General features: G+C 46.3%; 1 protein-coding gene across 4 annotated transcripts in view; it reads right to left on the bottom strand.

Moving 5' to 3' along the window:
• Window positions 1-14,713, bottom strand: part of NOTCH3 (notch receptor 3) — a 61,366-nt gene that overhangs the window by 25,410 nt on the left and 21,243 nt on the right. For all 4 annotated transcript variants that reach the window (XM_035104778.3, XM_035104780.3, XM_035104779.3 and 1 more), the window contains exons 3-8: window positions 6,578-6,720; window positions 6,036-6,371; window positions 5,275-5,397; window positions 4,655-4,888; window positions 4,214-4,369; window positions 3,620-3,805 (exon numbers count right to left, since the gene is read on the bottom strand). In XM_035104778.3, the coding sequence (XP_034960669.3) occupies window positions 3,620-3,805; window positions 4,214-4,369; window positions 4,655-4,888; window positions 5,275-5,397; window positions 6,036-6,371; window positions 6,578-6,720 (1,178 nt within the window). The remainder of the gene's footprint in view (window positions 1-3,619; window positions 3,806-4,213; window positions 4,370-4,654; window positions 4,889-5,274; window positions 5,398-6,035; window positions 6,372-6,577; window positions 6,721-14,713) is intronic.

The raw sequence follows: 14,713 nt of genomic DNA, 5'->3' as shown, positions 1-14,713 counted from the left end.
CACAAAGAACAGATGAAAAAACAGCCAGCAGCTGGAACCAGTGGTAGAAAAGGAAATCAAAAAGGTTTTTTTGGCGGGAGGAGGATTACACCAGGCACATTATTATTGATTTATTTTATTAAAATTCATACCTGCTCTTTACCTAAAGTTCGCAGGGTAGGTTAACAACAATAAAATGTGCAATTACAAAATAAAGCAGTTAATGCACACATAAATTATGGGTGCAAAAATACACAGCCGGAGCTATCTTATACCAAGTGAGGCCGTAGGTCTATCTAACCCAGTATTATCTACTCTTACTAGCAGCACTTTCTAAGGTGTTTAGGGACTGCTCTTTTGACCAAGACTGTCTATTAACCAAAGACTGACCATTTCTGCAAAGAATGTGTTCTACCGCTGAGCTATGAGTCCTCCGTCTAGAAAGGCAGTCATAACAGAAAGGAGCAAAAGTGAGGCACTGGACATGCCATGCATAAGGTCAGCACAACGGTAACCCGATTCTCTAGGCAAGGAGGTTAAGCAGGCTCTGGTCAATAGAAGAATGACCACCCTGAATTTGCCCAACTGCTGGTCTGTGTACACATGCTCCAAGGAATCCTTGCAGCTATAAAGGCACAGAATTGCATGACTAACCCTCCAGGCTTTGCTATTCCCAGCCCTTCGCCACTGTAATAAAAACAGTGAAGTCTGCTTCTCCGATGAATAGTTTGCTGGCAAGCAGCACAGAGGAAATAATCGAGGCCCACCCCCACTTTCCTTGACTACTCATAGAGGATCTGAGCTGCTACAGCCTTATAGTATCAGTCTCAGCTCCTGGCTGAGGCACCATTTCCACTCCCTTAAGCTACTCTCCCTGCCAAAGTGGAGACAGGAGGGGCAGAATTTTCTCACGTAAGAAGGCACTTAAATTTGTCTCCATATGAACCTCTTCAATGGGCAGAGCTTGCTTAAGGTAAGTGGGAGAAACCTCCCACAAAATGTTGCATTCTCTTACCACCCCCTCAGAGATGAAGGTACTGTACAGGCAAACTCCTGTTTCCAATTTGGAGAGAAATCTCTATGCAAAGGGGAAATCCCAAAAGTGGAGGCAGCTTCTAATCTCGTCGTTCTAGCTCACCAGAGCCAGGTTTCCCAAATCATTGGGGGTAGTAGAGAAAAACCTAAAATGGTGGTGACTCAATAACCCTACATAGCCCACTTCCTCCAAGTATCCTTGAGGCAGAGAATCTTCTTGCCTCTGATACTGTGTAGAAAGGAAGGGTGGAGAACCTTTAGTCTTCCAGGTGTTGCTGTACTGCAACTCCCATCATCTCTGACCATGGCCCATCCTGGCTGGTGCTGACAGGAGTTAGAATACAACAACACCTGGAAAGCTACAGGGTAGGCAACTCTAATATAAAAGATATGCCCACACCCCTTGCTTATTCCATCCAGATTGGGAAAAAGGAATGGGAAAGTAAGAAGCTTCCTTGGCAGGAAATGAGGGGATGGAAGAGAAAGAGGGAGAGAACAGTGGGGGGGGGGAGAGAATTGAATTCTCTGCTTCTCTCAACAGATAAAATAAACAAAGCTGGGAATTGTGAGAGGAAGTTCCAGTGACGTAAGAGGAATAGGAGGGTGATGTAGCTCTGGAGCTTACACCATTAAAAAGGAGGAGAACTGAGGCTATGTGGAGGAGCTTGGAACAGTTTGGTTACGTGTGTCTGGTGCAACACTTTGTCTCAATGAACAGAATTGAAGATGTGAGGCTAGCAGTAGGGAGAGGAGCTGAGTTTCTAGAACTGTTAGGACTGCAGGAGTAACGAGCTAAGGCAATACGGGAACAAGAGTCAGAGATGATGCACCAGTGCAAATGCTAATTTGGGTTTCAAGAATTGAGAGTACACACAGACAAAAAAACTTGCTTTCCAGAACTGCTTTCCAACCCAGCAGTATAAGAGCATTCAAACTAACACTCCACATCCCAGTCAAAAACTTTTTAAGATTTCCTGTTTCCGCTTTGGGAGGGTGATTTTGTAGGAGAGGCACTCCACTGTGTGCTGGGCTCCTAATTTTTGGAGCTGCTTGCCAAATATCTAGGCGATACGTCAAAACTCTTGCTCCATCCTGATCCTGGGGGGAAACAACTCCAGAACGCAACAATACTAGGTTAAGCGCAGTACTGCAACACTAAAACAAAGTTCTCTAGCCCCTAGACCAAAGCCATTCCCAGCTAGCAGGACCCACCCCTCCCCCAGATTTTTTTTAATATATACAAAAAGCCAGCATTAACCAATGAGTGAGCAAGCAAGGAGAATGTTCCTCCCTATATGGGGTAACGGAAACACAAAGCACAGTCAATTCACATCACCCGCCAGGCCGGCCCCACCATTAATATTCCAAGCACAATGCTGCACTCCCACTGTCTGTATGAACATTGTATCGATTTACCCAGCACCCCAGTCCTATAGCTATGCCACAATGGGAGGAGGGACAGCTGTATAGTCATCCCTCACTTTCCAGGGATTCCTCCATATGTATATGCTTTCTTCAGCCACCAAACCGCTTCTAAGGATCTCGGCTTCTTCCTCATCCCAAGCCCACAGAATTGCAATGCCATTTGGGGGCAGGGGGGCGGGGGAGATGAAACAGCAGAATACTCCTCCAGGGACCCTGGACGAAGCCTCCACTATTCACAATAATATCTTGCTTCCTGCACCTTTCTGGGCCCTTCTCCTGAATCTGTATTTGCCAGCTCTACTGAAAGTGCAAACCGAACATGTTCTTGCTTTGTAACTGCGGGGAATACAAAGCCTGGAATCCAGCAGGGGAAGATGCAGGTTAGACTGCTATACCTTGTGGCCATCCCCACAACAGTCTCATACCAATCTAACTATTGTATTCTGTCTCTCTGCCCCCCCTCCCCATCTCTCAGTTTAGAGAATACCACCCACTCACTGGAGAATCCAGGCCTAAGAGGAGCAGGCAGTGTGAAAGAAACTTCCTGCTGGTATACTCAAAAAAGAACAGGCACAGCCAACGAGACATGGAAGTGTCATAGTCTGAGAGATCCCTCCTGTCTCAATTTTCTAGTACAGGCATCCCCAAACTTCGGCCCTCCAGATGTTTTGGACTACAATTCCCATCTTCCCCGATCACTGGTCCTGTTAGCTAGGGATCATGGGAGTTGTAGGCCAAAACATCTGGAGGGCTGAAGTTGGGGATGCCTGGTCTAGAACATGTGACGAGCAAAAGGAAAGTCACTCCATAGAGCCTCAGTGTAGATCAGTCAGGCATGCTAACACCTGGCAGACAAGATACTTGGGACAGGAAGCTTCAGGGAGCCCAAGAGCAGAGGCCGCTCTACAGTCATTTACATAACATTTTTTGAATGATCTACACTTTTCACAGAGCTTCACAACAGCTCTGAAACAGGTCACTGACATTTTCACTTTTAAAAGCAAATTGAAATAAGAAGTGACTTATCTAAGCCCACTCAGGGAGCCCGTACTTAGCAGGGATTTTTACCTCAATTCTTGCATGTCCTGTTGCCTACCTACTCTCTCCCCACATCTCATGCTATCCAAGATGCAGTCCTGGATAGGAAGGACATTCTGCTCCCCAAAGCCAGGAAACTCACCTGACATGCAGATGCAGGTAAACTCGCCAATGCGATCAAGGCAGGTAGCATCATTCTGGCAAGGCATGGAGAGGCACTCGTTGATGTCTGTCTCACAGCGGGGACCTGTGTAGCCACGTCCACACTCACACCGGAAGGAGCCTTGCGTGTTCACACACTTTCCAAAATGCTCACATGGATTGGCTCCTGGAGAAGGCAAATGCACATGAAGTGAACATGGCTGGTTCAAAATTACTTCTTCTCTGCCTTCACTTAAGGCAGGGTGCACAACCTGCCAAACTCCAAATGTTTTTGGACTACAACTCCCATCAGCCCCAGCCAACATAGCTAGTGATCAGGGATGATGGGAGGTATAGTCTAACAACATGTGGAGGGCCGCAGCTTGTGCACCCCTGACTTAAGGGATAAACCCAGACAAGGAACAAGAAGGGCATGCCAGCAGAAGCCGATCCTTCTCTCAAGTGTTTTACTTGTCAATATCCCAACCCAAAGAGCTGGCAAAAGTCCATCTCAGTGACCCCCCTCACATGTTAGAGAAGCAGTCCTCCTTCCTTCACATTTTGGAATTGCAAAAGAAGGGTGCAGCTGTCTTACCAATGGAGCACTCATCCACATCCTGGTCGCAGGCCCCTCCGGTAAAACCTGGTGGGCATGTGCAGATGGCACGGCCATTCATTGGGTTGGTGTCACAAATGGCATCCTCATGGCAAGGGTTACTGACACAGGCATCGTCCAAGTGACAAAGAAGGCCTGGAAGAGAAAGGGCCATGAAAGGCAATCACTTGACAGCAAAACAGGAGGAGTGTAGAGAATGGGATGGAATTTATGGACAAGGGGTATTGATTTCCATACGTTGTTCATGTTCAGCAACGTCCTTCCATTTCTGATTGACACCCTATCCGTGTTATCCAATATCCCTTTAATCCACTCTATTCTTCTTACGCTGACCAAACCCTTCAAAAATTCTGACCAAACCAGTTAGCCAGAAAAAAACATATGACGTGGACACACTATGCAAGGTAAGGAGCCAGTTACCTGTCTTGCCCATAGGACATGCGCAGTAGAAGGAAGCCACACGGTCATGGCAGGTAGCACCATGGAAGCAGACCGCTGTCTGACAGTCATCAATGTTCTCACTGCAGCTCTCTCCTGTCCAGCCATTGACACAGACGCATGAATGCCCCCCATTGGTATTGAAGCAAGTGCCTCCATTGTGGCAGGCATTGGGTTGCAGCTGGCATTCATCCACATCCTCATTGCAGTGCTGGCCTACAGTGCAAAGAAGGTGGGGCTTAGTTTGCTAAAAGACCTTCCCATCAGGGATGGCCTAACAGCTGTAGCACCACCTCTCCTTCCCCCATGCACCCCAATACCTCCACACTCGCAGCCCTGAGTTGCCCTTTCCTTTGCCCACCATGCACCGAGCCAGATTAAAGCCAGTGTTTTCCCAAACTAGAATAAGGTAATATTTCTCAACTCATTCTCTAAAACAGTTGGCCTTCCTGACTTAGGTTAATGCCGTATAGAGAAGAAAAGAACATTTCCCATCTCTGCCCAAATCCTAGATAGCTCCCTACGTTTCCCATTAAAGCCCTTAAAATCTAGGCTGTTCCAATCACATTCTGGTTCCTGGACCAATAATAATAATGCAGTACCTGTCCACTCTGGGGGACACTGGCAGTTGTAAGTGTTTACGCCATCCACACATGTGCCTCCATTCATGCACATGTGGCCTGGGCAATCATCTATGTTAATCTCACAGTTGTGTCCCTTGAAACCTGAAAAGGGAGAAAGGGAGGTTTTAGCCTGGCCAGAAACTGTGGAAAGACTGTTGCTACCGGTAGTAGAGAAAGAAAAATCCTTCCAACAACCCACCATTCCATCCCTAATGTGCAACTATGGGTTGTAATCTTTTGCACACTTTCCTGGGTGTCAATTCCATTGGCCACAGGGGGACAGTTTCAAGCTTGACAAGGCTTGGTAAACACCACAGAGTCACACTGAGCCCCTGAGCAATGCAGCACCCCTCCTCTATTCTAAGCTCTACTCGTTGTTCCAAATCTCTGACTAGAACAAGGAAGAAGAATTAGCTGAGCCTTCCACTACACTCTGGCTCCTGCAGTCAAAGCCACATGTGCTGGCTGCCAAGTCCCCCCCACCTCCTCCCACTGCCTAGATTGTTTCCTTCCTGCTCCACCAAAGCTCTCAATAGCTTCCCATGAGCTTCCTGACAGGAGAATAGTGAAGCATGCCACGGTGTAAGCAGAGAAAAGGGTCAAGCTTGAGTCCCAAGTGTAACTCTACGCCCAGCTGCCCTGAGGGATCGTCCCACCCTAAAATCTACCTGCTTAGTACTCCACCCCGCTCCCTTACAGTAGGTACAAGCAAAGGTACACTTTGCAAATTGTTCACTCACCAGGTAAGCAAGCACACTCGTAGCTGAGTTCCCCTGTCTGACGGCAAGTGCCGCCGTTGAGACACTGAGAGGGAGCGCAAGGTGTGGAGATGCTCTCACATTGCTGCCCTGTGTAGCCAGCTTGACACTGGCAGTGGAAGGAGCCAGGTGTGTTGATACAGGTACCCCCATGCTGGCATAGGCCAGGCACCCGACATTCATCCACATCACTCCGGCAGTTGCGGCCCTGGTAGCCTGATGGGCATGTACAGTTGTAGCGGCCATTCCAGTTGGTGCAGCGGCCACCATTGACACACGGCTTGCTAGCGCAGGCATCAAACAGAGAGCAGTCTTGACCTAAATGGAAAATGATGTACCAAGTGACCTAGAAGGTTACTTCTTCCCCAGAAGGTCAATTTTCTCACCTACAATCTGGACCCATCCTCCCTGGAGAATGTGCATTCCCATCTCCCAGCAAAGCAATCTTTATCAGGAATATGAAAAGCCTGTGGAGCTTCTACAGAAAGACACACGCTGCATCTCACCACATTGCGTATTCTTACCTCGAAAGCCCTTGGGACAGGTGCACTGGTAGTGCACAGTGCCATCACGTAGAGTGCTCTCACATGATCCCCCGTTAGCGCAAGGTGACTGATGGCAAGGGTCTTGAAACTGGCAGTGCTCTCCAATCAGTCCAGGCTGGCATCTAGCAGAGACAGACAGACAGAGTTTACTAGGTGACATCTGCCACTCATGCTATCCCTAATGTACACAAGTGGTATTCTGGTGCCCAATGGACTAGTGAAGGACTAATTCAACAAGCAGTTAGACCCCTTTCTGCCATTTCACCAAGGAATTGGGAGCCACAACGAAACAACACAGGAACCTGCACAGTGTTTTGGAACGAGCGTGTCTTTTTCCTCTATTGAGCAACAATTCACTGAAGACAACTTCCTGTTGCTCACACTAAACTACTCCATCAGTGTGTGTCATCTGCAAATTCTGCTAACTGCCCACACTTACCCTTTGCCAAGCTGAAAATAGATTATCTTAAACATTGGCCTTCTGTCAGGTTCCAACCAACCATTTCCTCTTACCAGTAAATTCCGGGCAGATCTAAGAAAAGTCTTTCCCCCTCCCTATATAAGATTTTGTCAGCAGGTCTCACTGCAAAACATCAAGGGAAATAAGGACGGGGCAATGTTTATACAGATGGCATTCAAGTCAGTTCTGTGCCCTCAAGCAGAGCCGTTATGTTGAGAGTAATTCATACAACCTTGGGGCACGGCTACGGTCCAGATGGTTGTGGTTACTAACTTATCACCTGATGGTTTGGACACCCTCTTTTGTAATATATAGTATTGTCCAAAAGCAGAACAGAAGGCTAGATCAAAGGTTGAAGGAGCAGTCCAAAACTTGTATGCAAATACCCAATTGAGCAACTCCAGCAGAATCTTAATAATCTCACATTTAATGGTATGTTAAAGATGCCTGATTATCTAGTGAAAAGGATAAATAATGCATTCTAACTCAGAAAACCGGAGTTTCAAGTACCGTAGTTAGAAGAATAAGACTTTAAATTCGGCAAAGTCCCTGGTAGTTCCTGACCTTATCCAAATATTACTCCCACAAGATTCCTTAACACCCAGATTCCTCTTCTAGTACCAGACAAAAATATTTTAGTCCAACTCAGAAAGCCCAGGCAAACTATGTAGAATTAATGATCAACAAGGTCCAAGAATCCGCACCTGTCCAGCAATGCCTATAAGCAAACTGGGTAGCATCCAGAAAAGCTTTTATTTTGCTTAGGCATTGATCAAAGTTTACTTTCTGCAGCCACCTGCCCCCCTCCCTGGGTAACTGGACAATCTTGTTTCTGGTGAGAAATGTAGCTCTCATTAAAGAGGATGAAATTGTGTTATCTAACTGAGGCTGATAGCTCAAGGCCAATATGGCAGCCTGCTTAATTAACAGCAACTGTGTCTCTGTGGGAACACACATATTCCAAGTACTGGAAGGTCCTGGACAGCTAAGCTTCCGATTGGCTGGGAACCTCTGGTCTGGTTGCTATGTTATTTGCTAGATGTTTGGGTTATTCCTTTAGTCCATGCTTCAAAGCTTTTCCTGATGCCTGAGCACCTGATTGTGATGTTTGTTCCTGCGGTGTGAGGTCAAGTGGGTTTATATTAGACTAGGTTAGCTAGTTTAGTTGTTTTATGCTGACTTGTATTTTTCCCCATGTCTACAGTATTCTTTTATCTTTACTTTTTACAGGTTCTCTCTTATATATCATTTATATGCATTGCACAGAAACTACCTCACTCAATTTTCTAGTGTTCTTTATTCTGGAATGCCTGGAAATCTAAGCCCAATGATTTGGCCTTCTTGGTCAACTGTTTCTGCCCAATATTTCTGCTCAAGACTCAGATGGCAGAGATTGAACCTTTAGCTGTTGTCTGTCTGACTCTTCGGGGATATGCAGCGAGGTATGGTGATAGTCTTTAATTTTTGCAGGTCTGGCTGGAATTTTTGTATTAGCTTAGGCCTAACAAAATTCCTGGTTCCCTGGGCTTGGAAGCTGAGCAATCTTGACAGGTAGAAAAGCTTGGGGACATCCCTCTGGTGGCTGAAGTTTGTTTATTCTATGTATTAAATTTGTACACTGCACTTCATCCAAAGATAACAGGGTGATTAACAACATAAAAATAAAAAATAAAAAACACAAAATACTTAATAAAACAAAACCCAATACCATCCCTCTCCCACAAACACATTTAAAAGGCTGTAGAATGTTAATCAGCCAAAGGCCTGGTTATAATGAAAAGTTTTTGCCTGGCCCCTAAAAATATGTAATGAAGGCAGCAGGCGAGCCTCTCCGGGGAGAGCATTCCTCTTGTGTTGCCACCCTCTGGACCTCTCATGAAGAGGCAGCACACTTAGAAGGGTTTCAGATCATGATCACAGGCAGTCTTTGAGATATGGCCGCCCTGAGCCATTTAAGGCTTTATAGGTCAAAACCAGCACTTTGAATTGGGCCCAAACCTAATTGGCAGCCAGTGCAATCGGGTCAGGATCAGTGTAATAAGCTGAATTCTGCACCCGCTGAAGTTTCTGAACTGTCTTTCAGGGGCAGCCCATTGTATAACACATTGGAGTAATCTAACCTATAGGTTACCAGAGCATAGACAAGAGAAATTAGGTTATCCCCGTCTGCATAGGGGCGCAGCTGCCATTTGCTCCAGCTTAATCGCTTTCAACTCCCTATATCCTGATGGACAGATGGGGAGAACTTTGCATTGGGCCCACACAAAGTGAACATGCTAAGGAAACAAGGACAAGTGGCCACTGAGGACTGAGGGAAGGACAGTACAAACTATAATGAATTGACGCCCATACATTGGGGTGGGGAACTCATCCCTCAACTTCCCTGGGCTTTCACATCGCATTCTCATTTGCAGGATCCAGCAGCTTGCCACAAACAGTTCTGTCCACCCATTCAAACGCTCTCTGCCCACCCCAAGAGGGACAAGATAGCAAGGGGTGGCATAGGTAAAGGTAAAGCGGTTGGATAAGCAGCACATAGCTCCCTTTCCTAATTCCTGGCCGTCCTGGAGTCTTTCAAAGGGGGTTCCACAAGCCTTCCCTGTAAATGCAGCCTGCTTGAGCCCTCCAGCCTGCTATTGCCATGACAACACAGAAAGCTGTTTGCTTTTCTGCCTAGCCTGACCAGCAAGTCCTGGGCACTGGCTGAGACAACAGTCAGGGCCTTACAGCCCAAAGAGGAATTAGACAAGGAAAAAGGAATGTCTGAGCAAACTACATGGCACCCCCCACCGCCACTGGGCAAAAAAGAATAAGAAAACGGAAACAGCCATACTGCGGGATATGTCAACTGACCAAAGCTGTTTCTCTGCAGCACAAATCTAGAGCATATGTAGTGGTGAATCTTGTGTGAGTGGTAGCCAACTAAAAGTTAACCCAGGGTGAAAGGCTGGCTGCTGACTAGTTCCAGTTGCCATGGGAACTCAGGAACTCTGAGGGAAAATGGGATAATTGAAAACTGCAAGCTGTGGACAGATCTGTCTGGAACCTGCAAGGGGCTCTGTCTGAAAATTGGGGTGATCCCTGCCTGAAAATGGGGGGGGGGCTCTGCTTCAGTGGAGGGAAATCACAGCCTCCTGAACAAGGAGGGCAGGGAGACAAGAGGGTGAAGGCCCAGCAGGTCCAAAGAGGAAAGTGGACACTGTCCACTGAGTTCCAGAAGATGGTATGAAAGGACTGGAATCTGAGAGAAAGGCTGCCAGCAACACTTAAGGCTGCAAAACAACAGTGTGTAAACTGTAAAGAAAATGGAGGGCACTGGGGTGGTAGCCTATTGTCCGATTTGTAGATTTGTATGCATTTGTTGTGTAAAATCAGTTAGCTGGCAGCAGTAGTTTAGATTTAATAGCAGCCAAAACATGCAAGTTATCTTCAAATTACTTGCTCACCGAAGTTTAACTTTCCATCATAAATCTAAACTTGTCTCTCTAAGCAAAATTGAATACCACTCTGACTGAAATCCATGCAGTTGGGGTTCAAATACCCATCCAAGGAAGCATTGTAAAACAAAATACTACATTTGTCTTCTCAGCAAACCATCCCCACTGTGGGCCTGTTTTCCAAGCAAGTTCAGCTCCTCCACTCAGCATCACTAAGCTTTAACAGTATTTACTTACCCAGTCGGATACCGATGTCATAAGATGACCAAGTCCCAAGTAAGGTTTACTACCCTCCCTTCAATATTCAATTGAGCTCAGACAATCAACCATAGTCAATCCTGGCCCCTCAAAGCAGCCCATCCTAAGTGTCCTATTAGCCTCCAGCCCAAATGAACTAAAGTGTGACCTTCTCTTTCAAACAACCTATCCCATCAATGTGCAGGCTGACTGAACATAGATGATGGGTTAGGAAGCGACAGAACCAATTTATTGGCTTGTTCACTGGGTTGTAGCAGGCCTGTATACAGGTGAAACTCGGAAAATTAGAATATCGTCGAAAAGTGCATTTATTTCAGTAATGCAACTTAAAAGGTGAAACCAATATATGAGATAGATGCAATACATGCAAAGCAAGATATGTCAAGCCTTTATTGGTTGTAATTGTAATTATTTGTTGTTAGGCGGGTCAATTATAAATGGAATGTAATTAATGACATGTAATAGCGATGTTTATTTTTGTTTATTATTGTAACTATTTGTTTTATTACTGTGGAATTTCCAAAAGAAAGCATTTGTAAAAATTAAAATTAACATAAAAAATAATAAGTTGCATTACTGAAAGAAATGCACTTTTCGACAATATTCTAATTTTCCGAGTTTCACCTTCCAACTTCTAAGAATGTAGTCTTCAAAAGAAGGTAAGGTGTTTATAGATTGTAGGTTATGCTGTTTACTACTGTGGAAGATGTAAGACCAAAGATAGTTGGTCTTTGCAGCCTTTGGAGAGAGGAAAAATTGCCCTTGGGAAGACTGAGTGTTCTGAGAATAATTCCCCAACTCACTGGTTTTCAACAAGTGTGCCATGGCACCCTGGGGTGCCTTGAACAATAATAAGGGATGCCACGGGCAACACTGGCTTCTGTCCCTCTTTCCTTCCCTCCCTCCTTTGATGCCCTCTTGCGTCTCTGCCTCCCAAAGGCTTGCACTGCTGTTTGTTGCAGCACTCCTTGCTACAAGCTCCCCAGGCAAATGGTGCCTCGGGGGCTGGCCAGGGCTTCCCAGGCCCCTGTGGGGCAGTTTGAGGAGGCATCTCTCCGGGGGGGGGGGGGGGACTCAGAGACCAGGGGCAGCAGCTGCAGCTGCCCAGGGTAGAGGAGAGGAGGTTCAGGGAAGACTCCACAAGGGAGGGTGTTCGAAAAAGGGTGAGGGGCTGCCAGCTCTGCAGGCAAGGGATGACATAACTGGACTCCTGAGCCCCACAGGGGTGCTGCAGAAAGAATGTAGTTGGTCAAGGGAGCCGTGAACTTTAAAAGGGTGGAAACCTTTGCCCCAACTGATCACTGTATTTAAAGCTAGGGAAGCACATCCACAAGCCAGATTGGAAGGGAAGAAGATATGACTTCCTCTTGAAATGTGGTTTGATTCATTTGTTCAAGCCATCCATAGCTATTTGCTTTGCAAAGTTATTTTGTAAGGCAGGAATGCCAACTGGCCACTGAAGGGAGGGGTATAAATTTTATTAATAAATAAATATTTGCTCTATTGGCACATTACTGCAAGACATCTGCTCTCTAGGTGTGCTGAAAGGTGAACCTTGTGGCAAAAGCTTTGGTCATAATTCTGTTGCCACTAAAGGGGGAAACCACACTCATAGTAAGAGAGATGAGTGACCCAGAGTAGAGGCAGACAAACCAGGTGTGAGTCAGTTATATAAATCTCAGAATGAGCAAACATGAATCTATTTGGCCAAGTGTGTACAGTATTTGGGCCAAAGTAGGCAATACATTAAAATATGAGTGTGCTTTGTGTTTACTTAACTTTAAAAATAAAACAGCGGCAGGAGATTTAACCCTTTCCCCTTGAACTTCAGTCCCTGTGAAAATTGCTTCTTGAAGTTGCTATTTCCCTTAGGAAGGAAGGTGCCACTGGCACCAATTACAGCTTGTGGTCCAGGACAAATAGCAGGTTTAATACGAAGGCAATTTTCACTGGGACCACAGCAAAAGTGGTCAAGAACACACACAATATTCCCACCAATCCCCACATTGTTTTTTAAAAAGACACATTAAATGCACAAATGCATTAATTTATTGTTTCGTTTTGCCCCTTGTGACAATGGGCTATAGCTGCTGATACACGGAGTCCATACCTGCCAAGTACCCCGGGGAAAAATCGGACATTCTGTTTTTCCGTGCGAGATTGCAGCGGCCATTTTGGGTGAGATGCTCTTGCACTGCGCTCTCGCCCGAAAAAGTGCTTTCTTCAGGGCGAGGTGCAGGTCACATGACTCACCCAGACACGTGTCCTGGTTTTGAAAGTGAAAAAGTTGGGCAGTTTGAGAGTCTTTGCACCCTCCTAAGGCACAGAGGGAAACAAACAGGTCTACAGCAAAACTATGCTCTGCGCCAACAAGCAGGGCCTTGTTTATTTACTGAACACTCCCTCTTGCCCCAGGCCAGTACAAGGGCAATCTCACTTACCAGTTGAGGGTGGCTAGGTGCCCCAAAGAAGAAAGCCTCTTCTTTCAGCACAGGGAACCAAGCCTTGGCACCATGTCCCTACCTGCTCACATCCGGGGAGTAGAGCTGGTTTTTTATAGCTCTCCCTGGGGCTGTGATTCACCAACTGTGTCTGCACATGTCACTCAACACTCTCTGACTCAGCCCTTACCCCAGGGCTGCGCAGGTGGCAGTAGCAGGCCTGTAGCCCTGTGCCAAAATTGAAAAACTGAGGGCTTGGGGGCACTGCAGGCAGACCCTTCACACATCCATCCAGGCAAAAAATTAATATAACCCCCACCACTTTCCCCACTCCACTCACTGGAAGAAAACCAACAACTTGCACAAGGTCAGCAACAGTTTCTAGCGCCTTTGCAATTACTGCCACAGAAAGCTTCAAAGCATGGACTAGAGCAGGCATGTCCAACAGGTAGATCGTGATCTACTGGTAGATCACTGGATGTCTGTGGTAGATCACTGGTAGATCACTGGCTCCACCCAAAGCAGCTCAGCAACTTTGGCTCCCTCTACATCTTTGTCCTGAAGCCCCCAAAACAGGGCTTTCCTTCCTAAAAAAAAAAAAGCTCAACTTTGACCTGAACCTCCCAAATCATGGATGGCTTTCCTTCCTATAAAAGCTCAACAACCTCGACCTGACCCCCCCCCCCCAAAGGGGTAGATCACTGCCAGTTTTTAACTCTGTGAGTAGATCACAGTCTCTTGGAAGTTGGCCACCCCTGAACTAGAGAATATGCTTGTATCTTGCAAGTAGAGGGAGACCAGGAGCTGACAATCAGCTCTGACCCTCAAAAAGCAGTCAACAAGAATGAAGCATAGAGAGAGGGGGGGTTACAATGGCAATTTGCCCCCACAAAACTAAAATGGATTACAAAGAGTAAAAAAGAAAACCAGTAGCAAGTAGTGCCAACTCCTTACTGGAGGGAGTTGGAACTGTCAAAGCCCCAATGGAGAAACAGATCAAATAGCTGCATGGCACTGGGTGGGCACTGCTGTGTCTCTTTCTCCTGCTCCCCATTCTAAGACCAGCTGTAGAAACTCATAGCACTGGAATCAAGAACAGTGCTCCAACAGTGGGATTGATTACTACTGCTGTTCTGGCACTACAGCCATTATCCCATCAGCTGTGAGGCAGTGCTGGGGCTCCATCAGCATGGGTGTGGAGTTGGGGAGTCACAAACTCAAAATTCCTGTTCTGGGGGACTAAAAAACCCATTACCACTCATTAGTACCATCATCAGTGCAAGACAGGAGTGCCTGGCGTGCTATGGTCCATGGGGTCACGAAGAGTCGGACACGACTAAACGACTAAACAACAACAACAAGTACCATCATGCTTTCAAAAACGTCCCACTCAAGTAATTGGGAGCAAGCAAATAAACTAGGGGCAACTCCATTTTATTTATCTGTAAGATGCCCTGAGAATACTGCTGTTAGCCTATAAATCATTAAAATAATGTGACCTCTTGTGGAACATAGCAAA

This window comes from Zootoca vivipara, chromosome 2 (genome assembly GCF_965207765.1).
Source record: "Zootoca vivipara chromosome 2, rZooViv2.hap1.1, whole genome shotgun sequence".
Classification (NCBI taxonomy): domain Eukaryota; kingdom Metazoa; phylum Chordata; class Lepidosauria; order Squamata; family Lacertidae; genus Zootoca; species Zootoca vivipara.
Note: the sequence above shows the minus strand (reverse complement) of the source record. Positions and strands in the feature narration are given on the sequence as shown.